The sequence below is a fragment of the Acanthisitta chloris genome, unplaced genomic scaffold (genome assembly GCF_000695815.1).
Source record: "Acanthisitta chloris isolate BGI_N310 unplaced genomic scaffold, ASM69581v1 scaffold45290, whole genome shotgun sequence".
NCBI lineage: Eukaryota > Metazoa > Chordata > Aves > Passeriformes > Acanthisittidae > Acanthisitta > Acanthisitta chloris.
Genome location: NW_008651932.1, coordinates 1 through 23,827, shown reverse-complemented (window position 1 = coordinate 23,827; position 23,827 = coordinate 1). Strand labels below are relative to the sequence as shown.

At 37.2% G+C, this 23,827-nt stretch overlaps 1 protein-coding gene across 1 annotated transcript; it reads right to left on the bottom strand.

The window, feature by feature from the left end:
- Positions 1-551: 551 nt before the first annotated feature.
- SH3GLB1 (SH3-domain GRB2-like endophilin B1) lies at positions 552-23,673 on the bottom strand. The gene is made up of 11 exons (XM_009075018.1): positions 23,617-23,673; positions 19,574-19,715; positions 17,232-17,360; positions 15,429-15,562; positions 14,951-15,043; positions 12,876-12,914; positions 11,386-11,409; positions 7,772-7,861; positions 7,212-7,312; positions 2,007-2,238; positions 552-1,026 (listed from the first exon to the last, which is right to left on the bottom strand). The coding sequence occupies exons 1-11, from the start codon at positions 23,671-23,673 to the stop codon at positions 919-921; spliced, it is 1,149 nt and encodes a 382-aa protein (XP_009073266.1). The 3' UTR covers positions 552-918.
- Positions 23,674-23,827: the final 154 nt, after the last annotated feature.

Sequence of the window (23,827 nt, the reverse complement as noted above, 5' to 3'; positions counted from 1 at the left end):
CTTTTATAAAATCATTTTTAGATTCAAAACATTTTTTCCTTCCCACATTTAAAGGAGGTCTCTTGCAAAGCAAAATGTGTAACACTAATTGAATCCGATTAGAACATGACAATATACTGTTGCATAAGAATTGGGGATGCAGAATTTCATTACAGCCTATAATCTGAACACATGTATGCTCATCTATAGAGCTACTTAAATGTCAGGAGACAGAGCGTATTGGGTTAGCAAAATGCAGTGCTTAATTAACATAAAGGCTGATTTGCAGTTGAAAGAATCTTTATAATTACTATTCAAACTGAATTAGACTCTTTTCTGGAAAGCAATTAAAGGATCTCACTTGCTCGTGTCAATCCACCTAGGTGCAGTTTAAAATCTCAGCATACTGGCAATTTGCCTTAAGCTTTCCAAGGTGACTAAATGCACAAGACTCAGCAGACAGCAGAGTCTGCCTTAGCACATCTGAACCCCACAAGCATTGGGAATGGAACCATATGGTTCATGTTTCCCGTTTGGCTTTGGTTATTCAAAGAACATGCATTACACCTGCATCAGTTCACAATAAGTTTATTTTATGTGAAGAAAAGCTTTACCATTAATGAAAAATTTCAGTAGAAAACAGTACCTCCTGCTTTCAATCTAGATTACTCAAAAGTAGAAGTTTGTATTAGTGAAAACTTCAGTAGAAACAAATCTGTAGGAAACATGTTCTTGGCACATGAAGTAAAAGCTTTAAACACATTAAGTTTGAATAGAGTATTTACCACACAACCATGCTGGCAGAAAAGCCAGTCTGTAATGGCTGGTATTTGTCCCTCAAGACAATAACATGGAAGACACATAAACCTGCTTACGTAACGTTAATTGTATATAAATATGATGTTGCCATAATTGACAGTCTTTATTCAGGCCAACCATTTAGTTTAGCAGTTCTAAATAAGTAATAGGCACTTTGCCTTTCTGATTTCCCCTTTCACCCATCAGCCAGTCTGAATCCATTCCAGGGATACTGTACACTGTTATCACCTGAAAAAACAGAAACACATTATTATAAATTTCTCTTGCCTGGAAAAGAGTTACAGCCAATCTTCATGTGATTCAGTGTCTCAGAATTGAGATAAACCAAGTTAAACAGAGCATTTAGCATGAGCATCCATGGAACATGACCTAATGCTCATAAAAATTACTTCACTGGTCCATGGAAAAGACATAGTAGCATATTTTTAAGTCCCTATTTTCTGATGACATTCTATTCATTACTGTTTCTTTTATATTTTATCTATAAATCTTATATATCACCATCAACTTTAACAGGTGATCTAAAACCAAGTTCATTGCATCTTCAGGTGCATGATACAAAGACAGATGGTCTTTACATGATGTTCTACATCCTCACAGAAAATCTTAGGCCACAGCATCTAAGTCACTGTCTACATAAGAAAAAAGTCAAATAGAGATATTTAAGATATTTAAGTAATGCACATTTATAAACTCCAAAAGTCTGAAATTTTTTTTGGATGCTTTTCTTCAGGGTTAAGCTACAGTCACACTACCAGATAGAACTCTGTTCCAGCACTCTGCTTCATCATTTATCTCCACCTGCTTTGTACAGACTCTCTGACTTAGAGAACTGGAACAGGAATAAACACAGCACAATCTCCACCATCAAAACAAGAAGTAGGTGTATTTTCATATTCTTCCCAAATTGCAATATTTAATGTCTGAAAGACTAATTGTATTGATAATAGTGCTAAAGGTATGATGAAAAGTAGACAGAATAATTGCATCTAGCAAATGTTCTTGCAAGCTAAGCTGGTGTCACTAATGGTAGCACTCGGTACAGAGTATTAGTTTAGGTAAGTACAGGACAATGGTCAGAGTACTACTGAAATTTAATTTTAAAAAATCAACTACACAGACTTATTGATGTAGCACATCTTAACTGGCTACTTACAAGCATTCCTATTTTACTTTCAAATGATCAAGGTACATGAAAAAACTCTTACCTCATCTGCAAGTAGTGATAATTCACTGCTGTTTGCAGCATCATAATCATAGAGAACTCTTGCCTTCCTGCTGCCACTTGATGACTTCAGTTCACTGATGCCTGAAGTAACAATTGAATTGCTTACTGAGGGCAATGAAGCAGAGGCTGAGGCCAAGACTGAGGGAGTAGAAACACTCTGCACAGGAGTTGTGGAAGACTGATTATTGTTAGAGAGGAAAGTAGATGGAAAGCTGTGAGAGAAAACAAAACAGAAAGACTTCTGAGTGAATCTGTTTGACATAGGGAGTTACACATACCTCCTCCATGCCTAAATTAGCATTCTTATTTTTATCAGTAATAAACACCAGCAGACAGCAGGAACAGAATAGCACTGATACTTGTATAACCTAAATAAAGACACTTGTTCCTGATCTGTATGATAAATCAAACCAATATAGTTTAAAAGAAATACTAACACCTTAAAAAAACCTTGGTATTTGCCTCTTAAAGGGCAAAACCAAGAATGCACTGTTGGTCAAACTTGATTCAGACAGTATTTTAATAAACATTTCTTTTGACAGCTCTGCCAGTAAAAGTAGCCTCCACCTCCTCCTGCTCATTCCTCAATTATGTGGTTACACAAAGGATTGTGCTGACAAACCAGATCAGGGAAATATAATGCAGGTTTAAATCACAGGCTCCCTCTGAAAGCAGGAGAAACCACACAACTATTCTTGTACTCTAAATCAGTTTGCTGACTCAGCTAACTGCATGATGTAAAACAAAAATATTTGTTACACTAAAGATGAACTTATATCAACTTCAGCCCCTCCTTTCTAGGTCAGGCTGCTACTTGCTCCAGTGCCAGCTGTAGTGCTTGCCAAACCCTTCCATGAAGTCAATTAAACTCATTAACTTGCCAAAAAAAAAAAAAAAAAAAAAGTGTACAATCTTCTACTTAGTTAATGAGCTGAATCACAAAAAAACTGTGATGAATGCCAGAGCAAAGGAAAGGACAGAATAACAGGGCTGAAAAGTGGAAGGAGCAGAAAGGAGAGCAAAGCAGCAAGAGATTTCAGGGCAGTGGGGTAGGAAGAATGGAACACCATGGGAAGCAATGATGAGCCCTGAGATTGTCTCATGTCACTCTGCCCTATATCCTGGGATGCAGCTCCATGGCAGACTAAACTTACTTATTTAGCAGCTGATGTAGCAATTTCTTGTCCCTTTGCTGCTTTTGTTGTAATATTCATCTGATTCTACCTAAAGAGCAGGTCAATGAAGGTTTTGAAAAGTGACAGAGCTGATACAGTGAAAAAGGGTCAGCAACTAAGAGTTAGACTGAGTCATGATGATGTGGAACTGTAGCAGCATTTCCTTACATTCTTTTGGCCAGTCAATTCTCACACATAACTTCCCTCATCAGCCCTTCTACATAGATGCTTTTTCATTAACATCTTGGATGTGGACATATTACCTCCCCCCTTTCTCTTGCCTACTCTTAACATAATCATACTGTGCATATGAACCTGTCAGAAAAGAGTCTCATCTCATCCCTTCCCACCTATGCTCCCCAGTTAGATTATTCCTAAAGAACTTAAGAATAGCTGCCTAAAATTTAGGCAACATTAACCATGTAAATCAAGATCAGTATATTCCCACACCCATGTCTGCAGCATTATTGGTGCTCATATGGTCATAAGAGGAGCTGGTTTAGGGAGCTGAGGCAGGTTAAAAGTAAACTTATCAATACAGCAACTAATTTTTGTATCATGTGGCCATAAACATAGGTGGAATTAAGGCAGATCAAATCTCCAACAGCTACAGCAGTCCAGCAGGCAAAGCCACAAGTTCACACTATACTTACCCTGGTAAATACAGACAGCCACCAGACAGGGTGGACCCACTCCTCTAACCCCTTTATGCACAAATGATTCATTCTCTGTCATTTGAGCCAGATCTAGCAATCTGTTGGGTTTGATTCAAAAATCTGATCTAACCAAAAGAAATCAAGAAAATTGCTAATTTTCCATCAGAATAAGCTTTATAAATGTGTTCACCTTGCAGTCATCCAATTGTTATATCTGACTGAAGGAAAAGAGCAGCAGTATATCATGAAGGACAGCACTTTACAGTCAGACTGAATTGCATATAAAAATCAGGTAGATTTTCAAGAGACAGTTGTGAGTTTAGTTAGCAGTTTACAACTGTGCAAAGGAGGAAGTCCCACTTGCCCCTCTGGCTTCCCTTGGCCTCACTTGATCATAAAGATCAGGTTCAATTCATCAAGAAGAGACTCCAACTCTGAAAAAAAGGTCTTTTTAATTTGCTAGATCAGTTTTTCAAACTAGTTCACCACATTCCCTGAGCAAATGAAATGAGGACAAAGGGAGGCAAAACTAGACGCCACATTTTTGTAGGTATAACTCAGCTGTGCCTCATGATGTATTTATTACTTGATTAGCTAGTGTTCAGAGGGATTTAATTTTAAATGACAATCATCTCTTTCTCAATATTGCTAAACAATTGTTTAATATACTGCTAAACCTGTTCTCTGTTAACACAGTAATTACTTGCAAGTCACTCTGCTCAGTTCAAAGGGTCACTGGGTTGTACAGCCAGTGGAAGAGAAAGCCAAAACTTTATAACCTCTCTGTAAGTCAGTAAAGCAGTAAGTCTCACTCTTTTTGCAAAGTCATATGTAGACATAGTACTGGAAAGTGTCAGCTAGACAGAGAGAATGCTTGAGTAACAGGAGTTTCACATCTTGCAGAGGAGGGGACTAGTAATGGGTAATCTGAAAAAATAATTATGTCAAAGCACAGGTTTGTCTGTCAGGGAAGCTGAGAAACTTCACAGCAAATGCAGTTCTCGGCAAGAAAAAAGGCAGAATATAGATTTGTTTGGTTCATTCTGAGGAACTCAAAATCATCACCAACCAAAAAGAAGACAGACTGTTCTTAACCTAAGAGATTTGATTTAAAGAATCAGTGCAGCCCCACAGGACAAGGAGGTAGGACAGGGTAAGCAGCTGGTGCTGCCTCAAAGAGGAACAGCCATAAAAACATTTCTATTTATATAGAGAACTGAGCACAAGTTTTCCCCCCCACCATTCCTACAGCTGGATCTGGAGAGTACATCAGGAAGATCAGTGCTCAGCTTTGGAACTTGGATAGTCTCAGTGTGAACCAGGACAGGGTTTATGCCCTAGATTTGGACCCAGGTAAAACAATATGCATCTGCTCTGAGAATCAGGTTTCTGTTTCCAGTAACAAACTATCTCACTTAGAGGCTGAACACCTCTGATCCATCAACAACCTCAAAATGAAAGTAAGTCCTTCACAGTTCTTGGCTTTCATATGAGAATATTGCACAATATCATGCTTAGATGTGCAAAAAGAACACGTGTAACAGCACTGTGTGTTAACCACAGGAGTGCTGGCAAACACAAATCTAGCTGAGCTGCCTAAGCTATTCATTCGGGACTGTATCTGCCTCTGTGTAACAGACACAAACCTTGCTCAGCTGTTTATTTAATGTAACTGCTATGCACCATAAACAGAGGAACTCTTCCAAAGCAAGGAGAACAACTTGAGACCCTGTCCCAGTGCTCTCTGTTATAGTTCAGTGGGACTTCCTTGCACAAGGAAGGAAAGACACACCCAAGAGTTAACACCAAAACTATTTTAACCCACATAGGCAGAGAAAATTCATTTGACTGTTTTGAGGCATGTAGAATTTTGCAAAACTTCCATGCTTTTGGTCTTCTAGCAGTCATAGTAATTTTATTAAAAACACTAATCAGATCACACCCCCATAAAGATACATCCTTCTGTTTTCCTAAAGGCAGTATTTTCTGCAAATACACTTTTTTAATACCTGGTAGCAATGTACACAAATCTTAAACAAAGACAGCTGTTCTGCGACAAGAACATCCTAAAGCAGATATTAAAGAGAAATATATTCTTCCTTAGATTAAGGCTATTATGCTTAAGGCTTCCTGTTTGGCAAATACACCAAGGTAAGAATATAGATTTTAAAAACATCCTCTAAAAATAGTTGTGTAAATATATTTCACTTAATTTCTAATTTAAGAGTTGCTTTTCCATAATACAGTAAATGTTTATTTTCAAGCTTTCAATTCTACAACCTTATGTGTTACCACATTTTACAGCTGAATATTTCTTTCAGTGAAATGTAACTTTAAAGATGATAAAGACTTTAAACTACAGTTTGGTAGTTTAAAGTCTGGTAGTTAAAGTCTTTTTCAAGACTACAAAAGTCTTTAAACTACACATTCAAAAAGACTGACGAAAGGAAATCAAATGCCACAGGAAGCTGCAAGTCAGGAAAAGGATGAGACTCAAGAACACTTTTGTTTTTACTTCCTTGTCATGGAAAACATAAACAGAGATGCCTTAGAGACAGTTATTTAGAACAGACACTACGGTAAACTTCTAAGTACAGACAATCCTTCAATGCTTACACTCACCCAAACAACATGATCTGGAATAACCCTAAGAAAGGCTGATATATGAAGAAGAATTAGAATAGAGAAACTTTATTAAATGTAAGTATGCAGATCTCTTTACACCCCCACCAATCACACAAAAAGGATTATGAGCACGAACTAACGTCAGCTACTTCTCTTATTTTAAAAATGCTAAACAGCAAAACTAGACAAAGTTTCTCAGTTCTACTGTGAGTGCTTTGGATTATAGATGTTGTGAAGTACATTTCTCCTTAGATACAATATCTGTGCTGGCAACTCAGCCAACAGTGGAGAACAGAGCTGCACTGAAAATCAGGTAGTGTCCTGTAGCAAATTAAGAAGCAACAGGAATTTATAGGCAGTACAAAATCTCTTCCCACACTGCACAGCAGTTTAGTAGCATGAAGCATAAGACAACTGAATGATTACAAATAAATCTCTAGTTCCTTTCTGTGCCATTAAATGAGGTTACCAAGGGCTCACCTTCCTCAATGACAAAATACACAAAATCTCAGTAAATCAACCCTCAAAAGGCATTAGTGCTGTGTGTAGGCTTAGGGAAGTAGTTGCACTGGGGTAATTACATGTTAATTACCTGAGAACAGGAATATTTCCTTTCAGTTCACCATGCCTGTGTGTTCATCACTGTTATATCAGTGTAAGTTTTCCTACTACTCATAAGCACTTAGAAAAAATAATGGTTTTTTCCTGAAGTTTTTTAAGTGTTACTACCTTCCGAGTTGTTTCTGGAGATCCAACATATATTGGTAACATTGTGCATAGTAGGTCATCTGAGCTTCAACAAAATCATTCAGACAGCGAAGATGATGTGCCTATAACAGCAAAGAATTCCAGTTTTTAGTCTGTATTATGCTGCCTTACAAAGAGAGCTACCTAGTCAGGTGCTAATGCCAACACTATGCCAGCTAGGCAGTGTCTGGATTTACCAGATAACCGGGGTAAAATGTCAGAAAAATTAACATATTTGAGCACACGTTTTTATGGTTTCAACACTCAATTGATCTGATGACTGGGAAGCTGAGTATAAAGGATGAAAATGAAACCTTCTGTGTTCTAATGTTAACGGGTTAATGGGAGTCTAAAGTTAAATTCAGTAGATATTAACCTAGAATTCAAAAAAAACCCCAGCTAAACAACAAAAATCTGCAGTTTGATGCTTAACACACTGAAGTGAAACCTCATAGCCCAAAGTTCCCAAATGGTTTACTGCAGTTATTTTTAGAAAGTGCCCTGCTACTGACCTCCCCCCTCAGCACCTTTTGGGTACTCACATGTGTGCTGCTGATTCCCTCCAGCAGAAGTCTGGTAATCTCTGCCTGACGGTCAAATTCACTCTGAGTAATTCGTACTTCCTGTTCAGACTGAAAGTAGGAACAGACATTAGGCATTTGTACAATGCTCTCTGCTACACCCGCTGACTGCAGCAGTCCCACTTGATACAGAACTGCTCATACAAATGTATTCATCACAAGCTTAGGTGTTTGAAATGTGCTTTTTCTTTACTAGGCAAAAAGAGTAATTGCATTCTGGATTCAGAAACATTGAGGTCCTGTACACACAATGAGCAGCTTTATCATCACATACCTACTACATGGAGTCAGTATGTGCAAAAGAAAGGGATTTTTTCTGCCAGCAGTATTACTCCACCTCTCCCAGTAACAAACCAGGCACTCACTGGCATAACAGTGCCAGCACCACAGGTCCTGTCAGCATAGCAATGACAGCCAAGGACAGTGTCATTTTCTTTCCACATTTCAAGTTAACCATTCTCTGAACAATTAAATTAATTGGTAAATCTCACATTACTTTTGCCATGTAACTGCATGGTAATCAGCTGTACATAAGTGAAGTTTTATCAGGATGTCTCATAATTTCATGTCTCATACTGGCCACCAAACTACAACAGCTATGTCTGGAGCTTGAAATTGAGGAGTCTTTGAAAACAAAGAAACCTGAACTACAGCAAAGGTTCTAACTTCAATTAGAGTAAAATTTCTATTAAAATTATTGGATTTAAGTTTCATATTTCGGTAAATCAAATTTATTCCTTATTACATATTGTTCTCAGCACTTTTTAAATAAGTTTTCAATTTGGCAGTAGTGTTAAAGCACTTCAATCTAGCACAAGACAAAAACTATGTTAGAGTACATTTTTTGAGAAAAAAAACCCCAAAGTGCCTTGTTTGTAAACACAAACCCAAGGGCAAAAATCTGCATTAAGTCTAAGATGCAGCAATTACTATTCTCAACAAGGAGGAAATATATCTTCAGGAACCTTAATGAGGGGACACCCATAAAACACTGGTTTGAAAAGAATTTTATGTGCTTGCAGATACTCTTTTCTTGCATTCTGCTAATGTTAATCAATATGAAATGTCACATGGAATCTCAGAAATGAGTACAGGAGAATGATGCAGTTACCTAAGTCACTAAAGCTGGCAAGGCTTATATATTAATCAACCAGTGGGGAAGTAGCTAGAGAGAACTGAGTGTCTCTTAGTTAAAACTGAGATAGCAATGTTTGCATCAAGTTCCAAACTAATTAGGCTTTCAAAGTTTGTTGAGAAAAGAATCTTTGCTTGGAATTTTCTGATTAAATCTGTATTAATATCAGTGAAATCCATCTGGCAGTCTCTAAGACAAATGTAAGAACAAACAGAGGAAAAAAGCTAATCTGATAGCCAAGAGGGAAAGAAAAGCAACATATTAATTTTCTTCAAAAAACATCACAACAATAAGTGCATCATTTATCTGGAGATAAATAGTTTAGTCTCTTGCTTCTCTGAAGTCAGTGGTTGCTCATGTGTTTCTTTCTCCCTGTCAGGCAAGTAAATACACAAGAACAGGAATTTACAAGGGGATGTGTCCATCAGAATAGTTCTGTTTGTTTCAACAGTGTTCTAGCAACTCAACTACTTTCTATAAGAAAAGGCAAAGCAAGTAATGTGATAACATATATTAACTTAGCCAGTACAGAGTGACTTTGCACAATGCACTGCTTGTACAAAAGCACAATGCACTGCTTTGGTAGAGATTACATAAACTGAACTATGTGATGATGTGTTTAATCAGTTTTGCCTGTCCCTATTTTCAGTACTGGTAGGTGAGCAGTAGCAGGACAACGTATCCATTCCATACTTTGTGGGCAAGGTGAAAATGAGCTTTCAATCTTATGGCCTGATCATCTTTGTTTATGAACAGAATGAAGAGCTGAAAATACAAGCCTAAACTGCTGAAGTTGTACTGTGTTTTTAGAACTATAAAAAGGTCTCACTTGGGTATCTCCCATGAAGATCCTTCAAAATGGTACTTGCTCCCCAAGTTCAGAATAGGAAGCCAGGTTAGAAGTATGAATATTCATAAGCAAATAATCTCCCCCAAATGTCACATAATTGATCCAGAGATGACTGGCCAGTCTGAAATCTTTGTTGAGAAGATTTCTATATTTAAATTGAAAATGACTCTCCTTGTCCAACTTTCAAATTCAGATGGACAGACTGCTTTTAGAAATGCGGATGGATTACTGCTCTGTTGGCAGAACATGCGCTGCAGTTTCTTCTCAACAGTCTGGTTTTTATATGCTAAATAAAAAGGGAACCTTGAATTACATAATTTATTACAAAAGTTAAAGCTTTTAGTCTTCTTTATGCTATAGTTAAGCATTTCATATTATTTCTTCTTTCCAAGACACAACTGGTTAAATTTCACTATCCTTAAAGTTGCTTGTCCTCTGAAAAGCATATAGTTTTATTCACCATTGTCTTATAGCTTGAAGATTAGTTTTCATTACAGCAGTACTCCTTCCCTGCCATTTTCCCCCCAAAATAGTACCAAGCACTCAAGGGGACAGGTTTGCTGTTTCCAAATTGTTACTTAAGATAATTTTCAAACCTTGGGATCAAAGTTGACCTCATCCTCCTTTCGCAGTTCAATCTCTAAGCATCTCCTTCTCCCTGAACTCACTCATACTCCTTGTTTGCACCATAACTCACAGAAAGTTGGAACAGAATAAGCCTTTGTTTATTTTCTCTCACAACTCCCCAGATCTCACTTGAAGCTGCATATCCCGTAATGGCAATTCCCTACCCCTCCCACAGCTGCCTAGCTTGTACCTTGAAAACATACTCCAAAGTCCCTGCTCTCCTTCTATTGACAGTTTTAATTATCCCTTCTCTACAGAAATCCACTAAGAAATCATTTCTTCACTGTTAGCACATCCCCTCACAGCCTGTTCCCAGTCCTGGTTTGTCAGAGCCAGTGAGCCCTGCTCATGGCACTGGAGTGGCTATTGCCTAACATCTCATTGGCTTCACTGAGTTTGTCCTTGTGCAAGGGATGGCATGACAAGCAAAGCCTGCAGGCCCCATCCCAAGCCTAATGCTAAGTTTATGAACCATCTTTCAGTGCAGCTGCAGTTTTCAGAGGTGCCTACCCTCTAACTTCAGTTGCTTAAAACCTAGTGACACTAGGATTAAAGGTTGGGTCTTCTATGTTCCAGGGAAAAGTTGAAGATCAGTTTTTTCAGGACAGTTTAGATTACTAGACCCAAACCTTTCTGAAAATTTAAAAAATCAGCTCATTCTTAACAGGATACCATACCATTATGACATTTTCAGACAAGTCCTGTAGTCCTTTTTCTATTGTATCTTGTCACCTGAGAACCATATTGTACTGCTACTAAGTGACAGTCAGAAACAGCTTACTATAAAACAAGCCCCAGGCATTGTTTAGCCACTGAAACCTGAAAGGCCCTGAAGGGAACCAGTGTATTTTGATGTCATGCATCAGGCTGCCAGAATTAGACCAAAATAAACAACATGCAATATCCTTTATTACAGACCAGCACAAGTTTCACAATTCTACAATTTCTAAATTGTTTACTTACTTTTGTCACTTCCTCAGCCCATATCTAGCCAGCATTAAGAGTTGGGAGGGAAATAAAAACATACAAACTTAGACATTGGTGGCACTTAATTAGAGGACGTAACCATACTTTGGCTTTTAACTACTTTACTGTCCTCAGAACTTCACAGGGATTTGAGAAGTGCTCTAAGCCAGTTGTCCAAATCCCTTCACATACAATGAAACTACCATGAGTATGGATAGCACTACATCTGTGAAATAAGTTAGATACTGAAGGGAGTATGACTCGTAGAACTCATATGTTACAGGAATCTATTTAAAACAAGCTATTACAACATTAGACACAACTACTCAGAAAATGACACGAATCAGACAAACTAAATTACCTTAGGAGGAATTTAAGTTATCTTAATGTATTATAATAATGGAAAACTACGGAAAGTCTCATTTTTACACCATGTTAAGTAAAGACTGAAACAGATGAATGCTTTCTCTTGCTAATTTCATTACCACTTTTCTATTTCACAAGCACTTTTACTGAAATCTAAATTTAATTAAAATGCTACAGAGGTATCTCAAACTGAGTATTAAAGTAGTAGCAAGCAGCACAGCAAAATCATAGAACTGCAAGAAATTTACTCTAGAAGTTAATTACTTCAGCTTGCTCTTCCAATTCCCTCTTGTACTGCAGCTCTCCTTTAGCCATCTTGTGCAGTTGTAAGATGATGACACAATCAGGACTTTGGTAGGAAGAAATAAGTATGAAGTTTGCAGAAGCAAGTTGTAACAAAAGAGTTTTTTCACTCTTTTATCTGATCACAACTGAGAAATCCGAACACCAATTGAAATGAGACCCAGTATGTTGTGCAGGTCCAAGACCCAAACCAGGACAGGCTGAGCAGCATAGCCTATGCTGCACATAACTAATTAACCCCTTTCTTTTCCACTTTCACAATTATGGTGCTAAAACCATCTGCATTAGTGAGTCCTCACAACAAGTTTAGGATATATTGTGCTCTAAGTCAAGCCATTAATTTCTGTGACATTATTCAGCTGCAGTTACTAGTAACACATTGCCTGAAAGGAGTAATTTCTACATATCCCTGGCTATTTCACACAACTCACTTGTACTCATGTTAAAAAGATAGGAAAATTAAATAATTCCTTTCCTTCCAATGGGTGAAAATCATTTCAGAAGTGATTTTAAAAAAAATAAATCTACTTCTTTGTATTTTAAGCTTAGAATATAATACTGTATAAGTTTATAAATGTAATTTCTGTATTTCAGAGTATCAGAAATAACCCTACAAAAACAACATCCAATGCTGTGCTGACATAAGTATGTTCAGTGCACTATACCAATCCATTTTGGAATGGAAAACATCTGAAACAAGACCCAAATGAGCTAGATAGCAAGAGGAAACATTTGAAAGGAATATGAATGAACACAGGAGGCCAACAAACCTTTAGCCATTTTACATGCAGCAAGTTGAGCATGTAAGAGACATTTACCATAATGTTATTTTCTTCAGGCTGAGAGGTGTTTAGTTGCTTAAATGCATAGATAAAAGACAAAAGCAAGTTACAACACTGTGAATATGGAAGGTGAATAGATTATTGGCACAAAAAATTGCAAGTTTGAGCTAACCAAGACTGTGAACTGAATATAGATAAATAATTTACATTTCTGTTTAAACACTGATATAAGCTCTCTCAGTTGTACAGCAAGCATGGGAGAAGTAATTTTCACATATTACATGTTTTTATAGCAGGGAAAAACTACCACATGCAGATGCAATTTATCACTTTATCCTTTCCAAAAAAATAGCAAAACATAGAAGTCTGCATCATAACTCAATACACTTTGCTAACCTATCAGTCCAGCCCTATTTGTCAGATATCTTCCTTTATAAATGAATGAGCCAGCAGAGTATGAACCATTTGCATCACACCTATATCCAGATTAAGTCTCATTTCTGTATAGCAGACTGTAAAGCAGAGATGCAATTTTGTAATTTCTCCTGGAATTCTACAATCCAATACTTCTTTAACATGCACACTGCAGTCAACAGTTCATTTAAAACCGAAGTATAGGCAAAGGAGTGAAGCAAGAGACCTACATTTCACGCTCTACCAGCATGAAATTATTTGTGCATAAAACTGATAATTACTTGCTGTATGAATACTTAGGACTGGTCATGTAGGAGCAGACCAACTGTCAATAATTTTGCCCAAGTTCTGGATGATTGCACTAGTGATGGAAATAAAACTCAAGTCTAAAACCTTTATTTTAGTACTAAGCTTAAGAGGAACAATTTCCGTATGGTTTTCTATTGCTTTAGAAAGTAAGGTACATACCTGCCACCACACCACAAAGGAAAAACCTTTCTTTTAAACTTAACTGAACAAAGTCAAGCAAAGGAATAGTTCACTATCCATTGCTTCCAAACTGCACTACTAGCTGATCAAAACTCTTCTATGTTCTCCATTGTCAGTCTTACAAATTAAGAATACTTGATGAGTAGAGAATGAAGGGGTTTTTTGCATAAAATTTACATAAGGGAAAACACATGTATGGACTTAAAACATACAGATGGTTTAAATACACAGGGACAGTGTGCATGATGTGGACTAAGACACAGAAGCAGAACTGTCAAGTAGAGATTATGTTGGTTTTTCAGATGGATCACCATCCCAAAGATGTGAAGTGTTTCATCTACAAAGCTGTCTCTGAGATCTTTCAGGACAGCCATCCATGTGGAAAAGCCAGCAAAATATGACAGTCCTGCTTCTATCTCTCCATTATGAACACTGTCCCTGTATTTAAATTGTCTGCATTTCTTCAGCACCTGTATGTAAGACCCATACTGCATTAACCCTTACAGGAAAAATGGCTTCACTATCCATCATTAACTACTGCACTTATAGGAATGCAGTCAAATGACAGCTATGAAAATATTGAAAGTATACCCTGCCAAAACTGCATACAGCCAATTGTCTATTCCTCTATTTAGAGGCATTTTAAGAGTTTAAAAAGCAGTAGCTTTTTTTTTTTTCAATTCAATCTACTTGAACAAGCATTTTTTGAGGAAATAAGAACGGTTGAGTGATCTAAGTTTGAGTCTCACCTCTGTTTGGTGGTATGAAATACTTAACAATACATAAAGAGTAAACTACAAATATTTTTGATATAGAGAAGTTAAGTGTAGACAGGTTTATCAGCTAAAAGCAATTATATATATGCTTCACAGTTGCAAAGATTCAGCTTTTTGTATCTAGCCCCATATTGGCAGATTTAGCAGGTCATTTTTGGCAGTATAGGCTCATCTAGCATAGAACAAGAGCAGAATATTTACTTGGGTCAAATAAGTTCAACTTATTGGAATATCTAAAAATAGAAGACTAACACCTTGATCACTAATTCGCTTCCATTTCCTCGTGTTCCACTGATCTGTGTCTTACAAAATCACCTAGAAAAATAACCAGAGTAAGAAGGTAGGACTGGAAACATAACCAAGCAGTGAAGTTGGTAAATATCTATCAATAATGTGAGAGTTATGGCCAAATTAAGAAAAACTTCAACTTACTGCAGCTCGAGCTTCTGCAACTTTTGCCTTCTTCAGTCTGGTTTTTGCTGCATCCAAATCCAGTCTTTTGTTTTGTAATAGTTTACGTTCTTTCTGAAAGTGAGTTAGATTAGTTTGTGAGAGTAAGTTCACATACTCAAAAGCAAAAGCCTGTCCACATGAAAATCTTTTTAGTGAAGTATCACATACAAAAACATTCTTCAGTTGAAGAGAGAGGCAGAATTCAATCCTAATTATTCTCACACATTTGATACTCAAATATTTCTAATAAAACAGTAATTACCAAACACAATTGGTCATAATTATTTTGATTTTACTTGGGAAAAAGAAAGAAAAATGCACCAAAGGCACAAATTTTACAAGAGTTTTTCTACATCAGCTTGAGAAAAGTAATAATGCACTATTAGCTACAACTTCAGTTTGCAGACTGACAGTTACAATTGGTGTGAAATGCTGAAGAATGTACAATTCAACTTACAGTAATAGTTTTGTAGTCTCCTTCAATAAAGTTTCTTAGGGGAGTGAGAAAGTTTATAGCAGAAGTTTGAATTAGTTCTCTGTCTGCTGTCCCAATTCGCTTCTGTGTTTCTCCACATTTAATGAGTGCATTTCCTGCAAAGGAAAAAAGATACATTCATTTCATACTGATTCAGGCAGGTGGTTAACAAAACAGGTTGGTGCAGTCTGAAGGTCAGCACTTTGAAAGATAATCCAATGCCAGATAAGGGCTTTCAAAAGAAAACCAAATCAGGTAAAAAAAAAAAAAAAAAATCCATAAAAACAAAGAAACTTAAAACCTGCACCAAAATAAGCAACCACCCAAACACCAAGCCAAGCCATTTTTATTAAGAACAATCCCAGGTCAAGGCAAGATTCAATGAGAACAGATACAGCATTGTAGAAGTGGCACTAGCTATGGCAAATCCATACTGAACACCTATTTTAAGAACTGGATATGATACCTATTTTAATCTAACAACTTCCTTTCCTTGTAGAATATTTTTGTTTAAGTCAGGAGTACTTGGTAGCAGTGAAAAACCTTATTTAGCTGACGGAAAATAATGTGCTTTTCCACACCCCTATCTACTCCAACTTCTAAACATGCATTTGTACATTACCTGAGCAATACTTTGAAATTTGGTTGCAAGTTAGGTATTGAAACAGAAGTTAGTGTATCAAGAAGAATTTCAACAGGCTAACATGGCTTAGTTAGAAAGGACAGTAAGTTTTCAGAGAATTAAGAGATTTTGTGGCACCACATGAAAGCTAACAGTATATCTATCGTTATGCTAACGGTTGTTATTTGCCTGAATTTGAAAAGTTCTGCAACTTAAGGGACAGTGTGTCTGAAGTACAACTCTATTTGATGTTAAAAAGCGAGACCTGAGGCTGATGATCAGGAGGAAGGCCACAGATACATAAAATCATGTGAAAGTAAGAGGAACAAGCCCATCATTATTGATTCTGTATCCACAAGACTTCTATAAAACATTTACTTTTTTTTAATTGCACTTTCCTTCTTTTGAAAAGGAACATCATTATTTATAGATATAAAGAACTCATTCTTCACAGAACAAAAGTTATCCCTCTCACTGTAATACTGCAGTAAGTAGATAAAGCGAGTGAACTATCAGACTTTGCAGACTGTAATAAAAAGAGACACCTACGTGTTTCATTTGCTTAAGTTGAATTAACAGGTAAAGTTGTTATCAGCAACTTAAAGAGTTGTATAGAACACTAGAATTAGACTTTATAATTAATGGCAGTGTAAAAATAGTAGATATAACACCCCCAACACTCCTGCCATAGGTGTATAAATTTACTGGAGAAGGATGAAAATTTAGATTGTGTTCCACACTCTCTTTCTTATCAAAATATGATATATTAAGAAAAGCAGGAATACTGTACAGGTAGAGGCTTCTTATTACAAAAAATACATAAAATCAGGTAACATTTTCACTCCACACCACAAATAAAATGGGTAAGTATTGTAAGATGTGCAGATGTGTTCCTTCAATGAGAAAACAGAATTCCAGAATTATTTTTTCTGGTAAGAAAGTTATCCATCCATGAAGAAGGTTACTGTTCCAACAGCAGGTACTCTTTCTAGATTTGGATAGAAACCTCATCATTGATCTCCTAATGCTCAGTTAGACAGCAAATCATCTCAAACTGATACAAGCATCACTGAGCTCTTACCTAGAAGAAGGCAAGAAATGTAATTTTATATTGTTTTAAAAACCTGCATCTGTGCTTTTTTTTTTTTTTTGCTTCTACTTACCATAGGCTGTTCCTGGGCCAAATTCATTCCCAGCATCAATCATATATTGGCCTAATAACTCTGGATTATTCACGCGACTTGGTGCTTTGCGGTCCAACTTCTCATAGACAAATTCTTCTATTCTGGCATCTAAAAAATGTTTATTTGAAATAATTAGTGTCATTTAAAACAGAAGTTAGAAAGAGAAACAACAACAAAAAAAGAAACAGTAAAGAAAAATGTCAAAATCCAGCCACTAAACTCAACATTAAGTGAACAACAATGTTAAGCTAAAGACAGCGACTGTATTCCATGTTTGCCACGGTCTGTTCAAGTGATTCCTAGAGCCACCTGGGAAAGTAAAAAATTATACTTTTTCTCTATCAGCATAGTTATAAAGCTTTTCAAAATTCTGATCAGAAATCTTCACTGTAAGAGCATAACAGAACACTTCTCCGCAACAATACCGAACAGTTTTTTGTTACCCCTTCAGGAAAAAAAACACTCTAAATTGTTCACTAGAATTAGCAGGAACTATGTTGAACAACTAGTGTAGGACCCCTACTAAGATGTTCTGAAAGTTCAGTAGCCCTGGAAATTATATCCTCTTTCCCACTCCCCCTGCTCCCTTGAAACACTTTGAAAGAAACCACTAAAGATATTAGTGCTTCATCTTTCCTTATTTTAGCAATAAAACTATCAGAAAAACTTGCCAAGACTAAATGAGCATTAATATCTATGTACCACAATATTAAGCCACAGTGCACTGCTTATGTGAAAAAGCATCAGAGACATGAACAGGGACCCTGTTAATTACAAAAGCAAATTCCTCAGATAAAATACCCAACTTCTCTGACCAACTGCTTTGATTTCCCATCTAGCTGGCTTTATTTATGCAGTCAGTGTGAACTAATTTCAGCCTGCAATAGTAGAGACAACCACAAAGAAGCTTTCCAATGAACAAACCTGCCACTGTGATGCAACCAAAATAATACTTGTTAATTAGACAACTTTCAACAGCACTGGATTAAATAATTACTCTCTTGTAAAGGTCACAAAAACTGACCTGACAGAGACAAAGATGGGTACCAGTGCATTCCCTGGCACCAAGGGTGAACCAAAAGTAATCAAAATTTGTTTGTTTTTTTTACTCAAACCATAATATTTATTTTTTACTAAATCAAAAAGGAACTGAGAAGTAATATAAAATTATAGGACTATTACATGGGTCTGACCTAAAGGTACAATTAAAAATGTGATTGCAAGTGATTTTTCCTTGGCCAGACAGGGTCACTCCATTAACAGCCACCAAAAGCAGCTCTGCAGCAAGTGATCCTTCTCCCAAGCAGATTGCCAAACAGCTGAAGTTACATTCACAGACAAGGACCACAGCTTAATGCTGAGTATTTTTAGCCATCAGGAAACAGACTGGTCAGCATGACTGAGATCCTACCATATATTATCTCTCTACCGAAACTTCATCATACAGTTCCACTAGTGTCCAGTTAGTGCTTCAATATTCTAAGCTTACAAGTTTCTGAAGAAGTCCAACAGATACTACGAACACTGACTTGAACATAAAAGACAACTATTTCCTCTGGCCTAGGCAAAAGTAGAAATTGGAGACAGAATATCCTGCACGTTCTACTGCATCCTTCCCACAGGATTAGTTGGTTTGTTTTCTAAATACTATTTTTATGGAACTACAAGATGCAACAGACTTCCAAAATAATACATCAAACATCAGTGTTACAAAAAAATTACCTATTTGGCACTAAATAAGTGCTAGCAGTGTATGATTTACCTTTACCAACAAATCCTAGCTCAGTATGTCCCTACAAGGAGAATACTTATGTTTTCAGTGCAGAGGTAGTAGCAGTGTTATAATTTTATCATTTAAGAAAACCTAAAGGAGGTTTAGATTTTTTCAGGAAAGTAGTTCACCCAGTGACTAGAGACCAGATCCTGACTTGAAATCTAGATCTATACACTAAAAAAATCCCTATAGCTCCCAAAATTTCAGAGTTTTTACAGCCACCAAAGATATCTGGAATTAGAGTGGGAAATTCAAGCAACTCAAAAACCTGTTAAATCAAGACTGACTAGAGTATGGAACCAATGCTACACTTTAAAGAGCTCTGTCTGAAGTTTTTCCCATTTGAAGGGTTAAGAAAGTAGCAGCAATTGGTACAGTGTCTCCAAGACTCAGTAGCTCTCCAAAACGTGCATTCCATAACTACAGCCTTCAAATTTTAGAACTGCTATATTTAGTCACAACTTATGCAACAGCTATTGCAGTAAACATTTACATTGGCAAATCTATTCATTCAAAAGTGAAAACAAAAACCTGAAGGGCTCCTTACTTGGATTTGGCTGCAATAATACTTCTGTTTGTTTCATGATTTTTTCAGTCCACAATTTAGTGCATTCTGCTTTGCTGAGAAGGTTCTCCAGGTGAGCATCCAGTTCAGTCTTCTCTGCTTGACCAAGCTTTTCTTCTGTGAACTGCGAGTTAGACAGGTTGAAAATACTCAGTTAGTTCACAGAAATAACTTTCCAGGACAAATATAAGACTGTAACTCTCATTAATTTGAGGATCGGGTTTTGAAAGATATAACCACTACTCAGTCATCAACAAAAATTTACAGATAAATTCAAAAGTTGTTAAGTTCAACAACACACCCTTACTATCAGGAAAAATAAAGGGATGGGAGGATGTTACTTAGACCGGGATCAGGAAGGCAATTTTCAACATTATGAAGAAATCCTCCACTCTACTTGGTACTGAGAGTTCTCACTTGAAGCATTTTGTCCAATTTTGCACAAAATGCTTTGAAACATGAGCCAAAACTAAAGTCCAAAGGTAATGAAGAAAATTAAAAGATTACTTCAATCTTGTATATTTTGTAATTGTCAATTCTCACACAGTAAAACCTGAAGACAAAATATTCCTGTTGCAGCTACCTTTAATGCACTGAAAAGATGTTGTCCTGTCCAGAGCAAACAGAACAAAAATAGTGAGTTTAAACTTCAGCAAGAATATTTCAATTAGAATTAGACATTAGAGAAAGCTACTAAAGACAAGAATTAAAAAGCTAAAATATACTTCCCTGTGAAGTTGTGAAATATATATATATTTGGTGGTGGGGAGTGTTTTTAGAATAGGACAAAACAATGATAAACTGTTTAGATATAACTGATCCTGTTATGCCTTACGGAAACACTAAGATGACCTCTGCTGTTCTCGTGATTTCACTGACAATGAAGTACAATATAACTCCATTTAGCTAAATAAATCCATTAGACAATTCATTTCACTTGATACAAAATTCATGCCAAGTCTTATTAATCCACAAGAGTCTGTACTGCAATCCCAGTTCTCCGGGCGAGGGGGAAGCTACACATTTCACATCAGGGAACCAAGCAAAACCGGAACTGAGGGCTCTGCCTGCCTCTCTTCAGAGCAGCAGTTCCTCATGATGATGATGATCTCATCACTTGACAGCCTGTTGTTCAAAGTCAGGCATTTTCAGGAGAATTTGGCTTATGATTAAGTCTCTAACAAGTTTACCAATTAAGAACATAACAGGACTGGAAGGATTCCGTTTGTCAAACTTCATTCTTAACAACTTTTTTGTTGGGCAGTAAGAAACAATACAAGTAAATTTCATTGTCCAAGTTTGCTTTCATTTCCATCACATATAGAATAAAACCAACTTTGATAGCATGCACATCCAAAGTCTAAATAACTGCTGCAGCACTTGCAATTCTACATAAAAGCAAACTGCATTTGTGAGAAAGTTCAGTTGCAACACAGGGAAGAGTAGAATTTAGTTATGAATGTATTACTACTATTGTTTAAAAGGCTTTCAAAAAATATGCCAGGTACTGTAAACTGCTCTCAGTAACTTTGTATAGATTCATTACAATACAGCAAAAATGGTTTTGAAATTATTTTGTACTTATTACAGAGAAGAGTGTTTGTATATAAAATGGGCTTTCCTAATAATATTTCCATAAGTCTTCTCTGCAGTGTGAAGATTGCTTAGAGAATGCCACACTGTTAGAGTTCACATACACACTTAAAGGAAAAGCTTAATTCTAGCAATACTGAGCAGTGTGTTCCATAGCAGTTTGACAGAAGCATGGTTTCCAGCATTGGTGCAATGCAACAATGCTGCCATTCTGATTTCCCATCTCACTTACTCTGAAACCTATATCTGAACTGGTCTTTCTGGTTTATGCCCTTTTCCAGACATTACTCCATCTCTGGATGATAAGAACAAAATAAGAAAGGTGATCCCATGAATCAAGAATTCTTCTTCTGCTTAGAAAAATTGATCAAAGGCAGGCAAATACTAATGATTTTCTATTTTGATTAAAGCTCTAGAAGTTTTGGGTTTCCTTTTATTAAAACATGTCACAAAGAAATACTTAGTGCAAGTACTTGCTGAAAAAAATCATATCAGTAGGACATCTAATCCATCCATCTACCTGTATTAAATTCAAAATATCTACACGATCTGCCTGACTGGGACCAGTTCACATACAAGAAATTGTACTGGTTTGTATACAACTGGATTAGCATAGCCCAATTGCCATTTCAAGTCTACACTGCAAAATCACTAGAAGGAAAAATTACATTAAGACAAGCCTCTAACTTCTACCTGAAGTCATGGACAACACAAGTGTTTCTGCTACCAAAGAGTAAAAGCCCAACTCCCTCCCAGCTGCAACACAGGCCTCTTGTCAATTACCCAGCCCTGGCATGAGACACCACTCACATTCCTATTGCCACACTCAATGGCATGGTTTATTTCACCTCAAATGCCACTAACTATGGCCATTTGCTACTTCTTCCACAAACTGCAACTACTGTAAAGCAGACTGAGAACGAGTCCTTAGAGCATTATCTGCCTGTCAGAAGGAAGGGTAGGCTTTGAATGAGGATGGCCACTTGGCTTGATTTTCCTGTAGCTTACTACCAAGAATATAGCTGTCTGAACACAGGATAAACTCTTCCACAGAAGGAACCTGTTTCTTGGAATATGAGGTATCAGGTGTTTGTGGGTAAAACTGCCCCAATCCCTTTGTAACAGAAAAGTCTGATCAGCCTTTGAAATACTTACAAAATATTTGTCACCTTCTAAGTTTAAATGGAAATTTTAAGTGATTTTCCTACATCCCGATTTATGCTGCTGAACTGTTTCATAGGGTTTGGTGGAGTCTGTTTCTAATATCCCAAAGCGACTAGTGTCAGGTCACATCACATCATCCAGCAATGCCAGAACATAAGAGTTGAACTCAACATACAGAACTGTAATTTTTACTGGAAGATGCAAAATCTACACCCCTATGACATCTTTAAATATTCACAACATTATTACCTGTTAATAATATCTGTAGACATTACAGAGTACTTTAAAAAAAAAAACCAACAAAAAATCCCCAACCAACCAAAAAAAAAAACAAACCACGGGAAGCAACTGTAGCACATGGGAGTTACTCAGATCATAGTAACACCTTGGGGATTTGTTCCTCCCCCTCAATGTCTTCATTATCCTTCTCGGTGTAGAGGAAAGCGGCAGCTGGCAGAGCAAAATGATTGCTTCCACACACTCACTGAATTTCAGTTTAGTTTATTGTAGCTATTATATTTAATGTAGCTTTTCAGATGTCAACCGACAATGCAGATAGAGCATACTGGAGTAAACTGCAGTTCATACCACCTTTAAGCCATAACACACTGCAAAAATCGACATTAGATTTAAAGCCCTAAATTGACTTAAACATAAAAGGCCAAGATAAAAAGAGATGAAATCACAAGGTCACATCACAAGGTCTTACAACGAAGGGTGAAACTGCATCTCCTTTTTTCCTTGTCCAAGGAAAAGGGAAAGCGAAGGTTGGAAAGGAAGAGTCGGTCTGGGAAACACGTAGACCTGGAAGAAGCTGGGGGCAGGGGGGGAGCATGGAAAGACCTCCATCACAAAGAGAAGCCACAATGACTGTTTTAAGTTCATTTAAATTTGAACAACAATGTTTTCTGACGAGTTTGCACTTTCAGAGCTCAGCTGTGCCGCTCATCATTGGTTCTGCTTGAATATTGCGATTTAGGGCAACACATCAGCCCGATCAGACCAGATAACACGTTCCAAACCTGACAGTGACCCAGCGAGAACTCATGAGAAGCCAAAGTGGATTACTACGCACTGCTTGGATGTCCACCTCCCTACAGGAAATCTGTTCAAGTTTGATTATATAAAGAAAGGGAATTACAGCTCAAGACAACAGCTAAGGAACAAAAGCCAATTATAGTGCCCTTACGGCAAAGAAAGGGGAAGACCGATTCGGAAACAATGGGCTATGAAACAAGCTTAAAAATTATTCTAAAGCTCAAACAAACCAAAAAGCCTAAGCGGACACACACCGGACTCCCATGTATCGCGTCAGAGCTCGACATTTAGCGATGGAGCAGCCGGATGGGCACATTTCGAGCAGCCCGTGAAACCAGCAGCTCATGTCAGGCGAGACACACCTTTGTCCCCTGCACGCACAAAGTCCGGCCGCGAATCGGGCAGCTGCCGCCGGCTCACCGCGCCCCCCGCCCAGACACC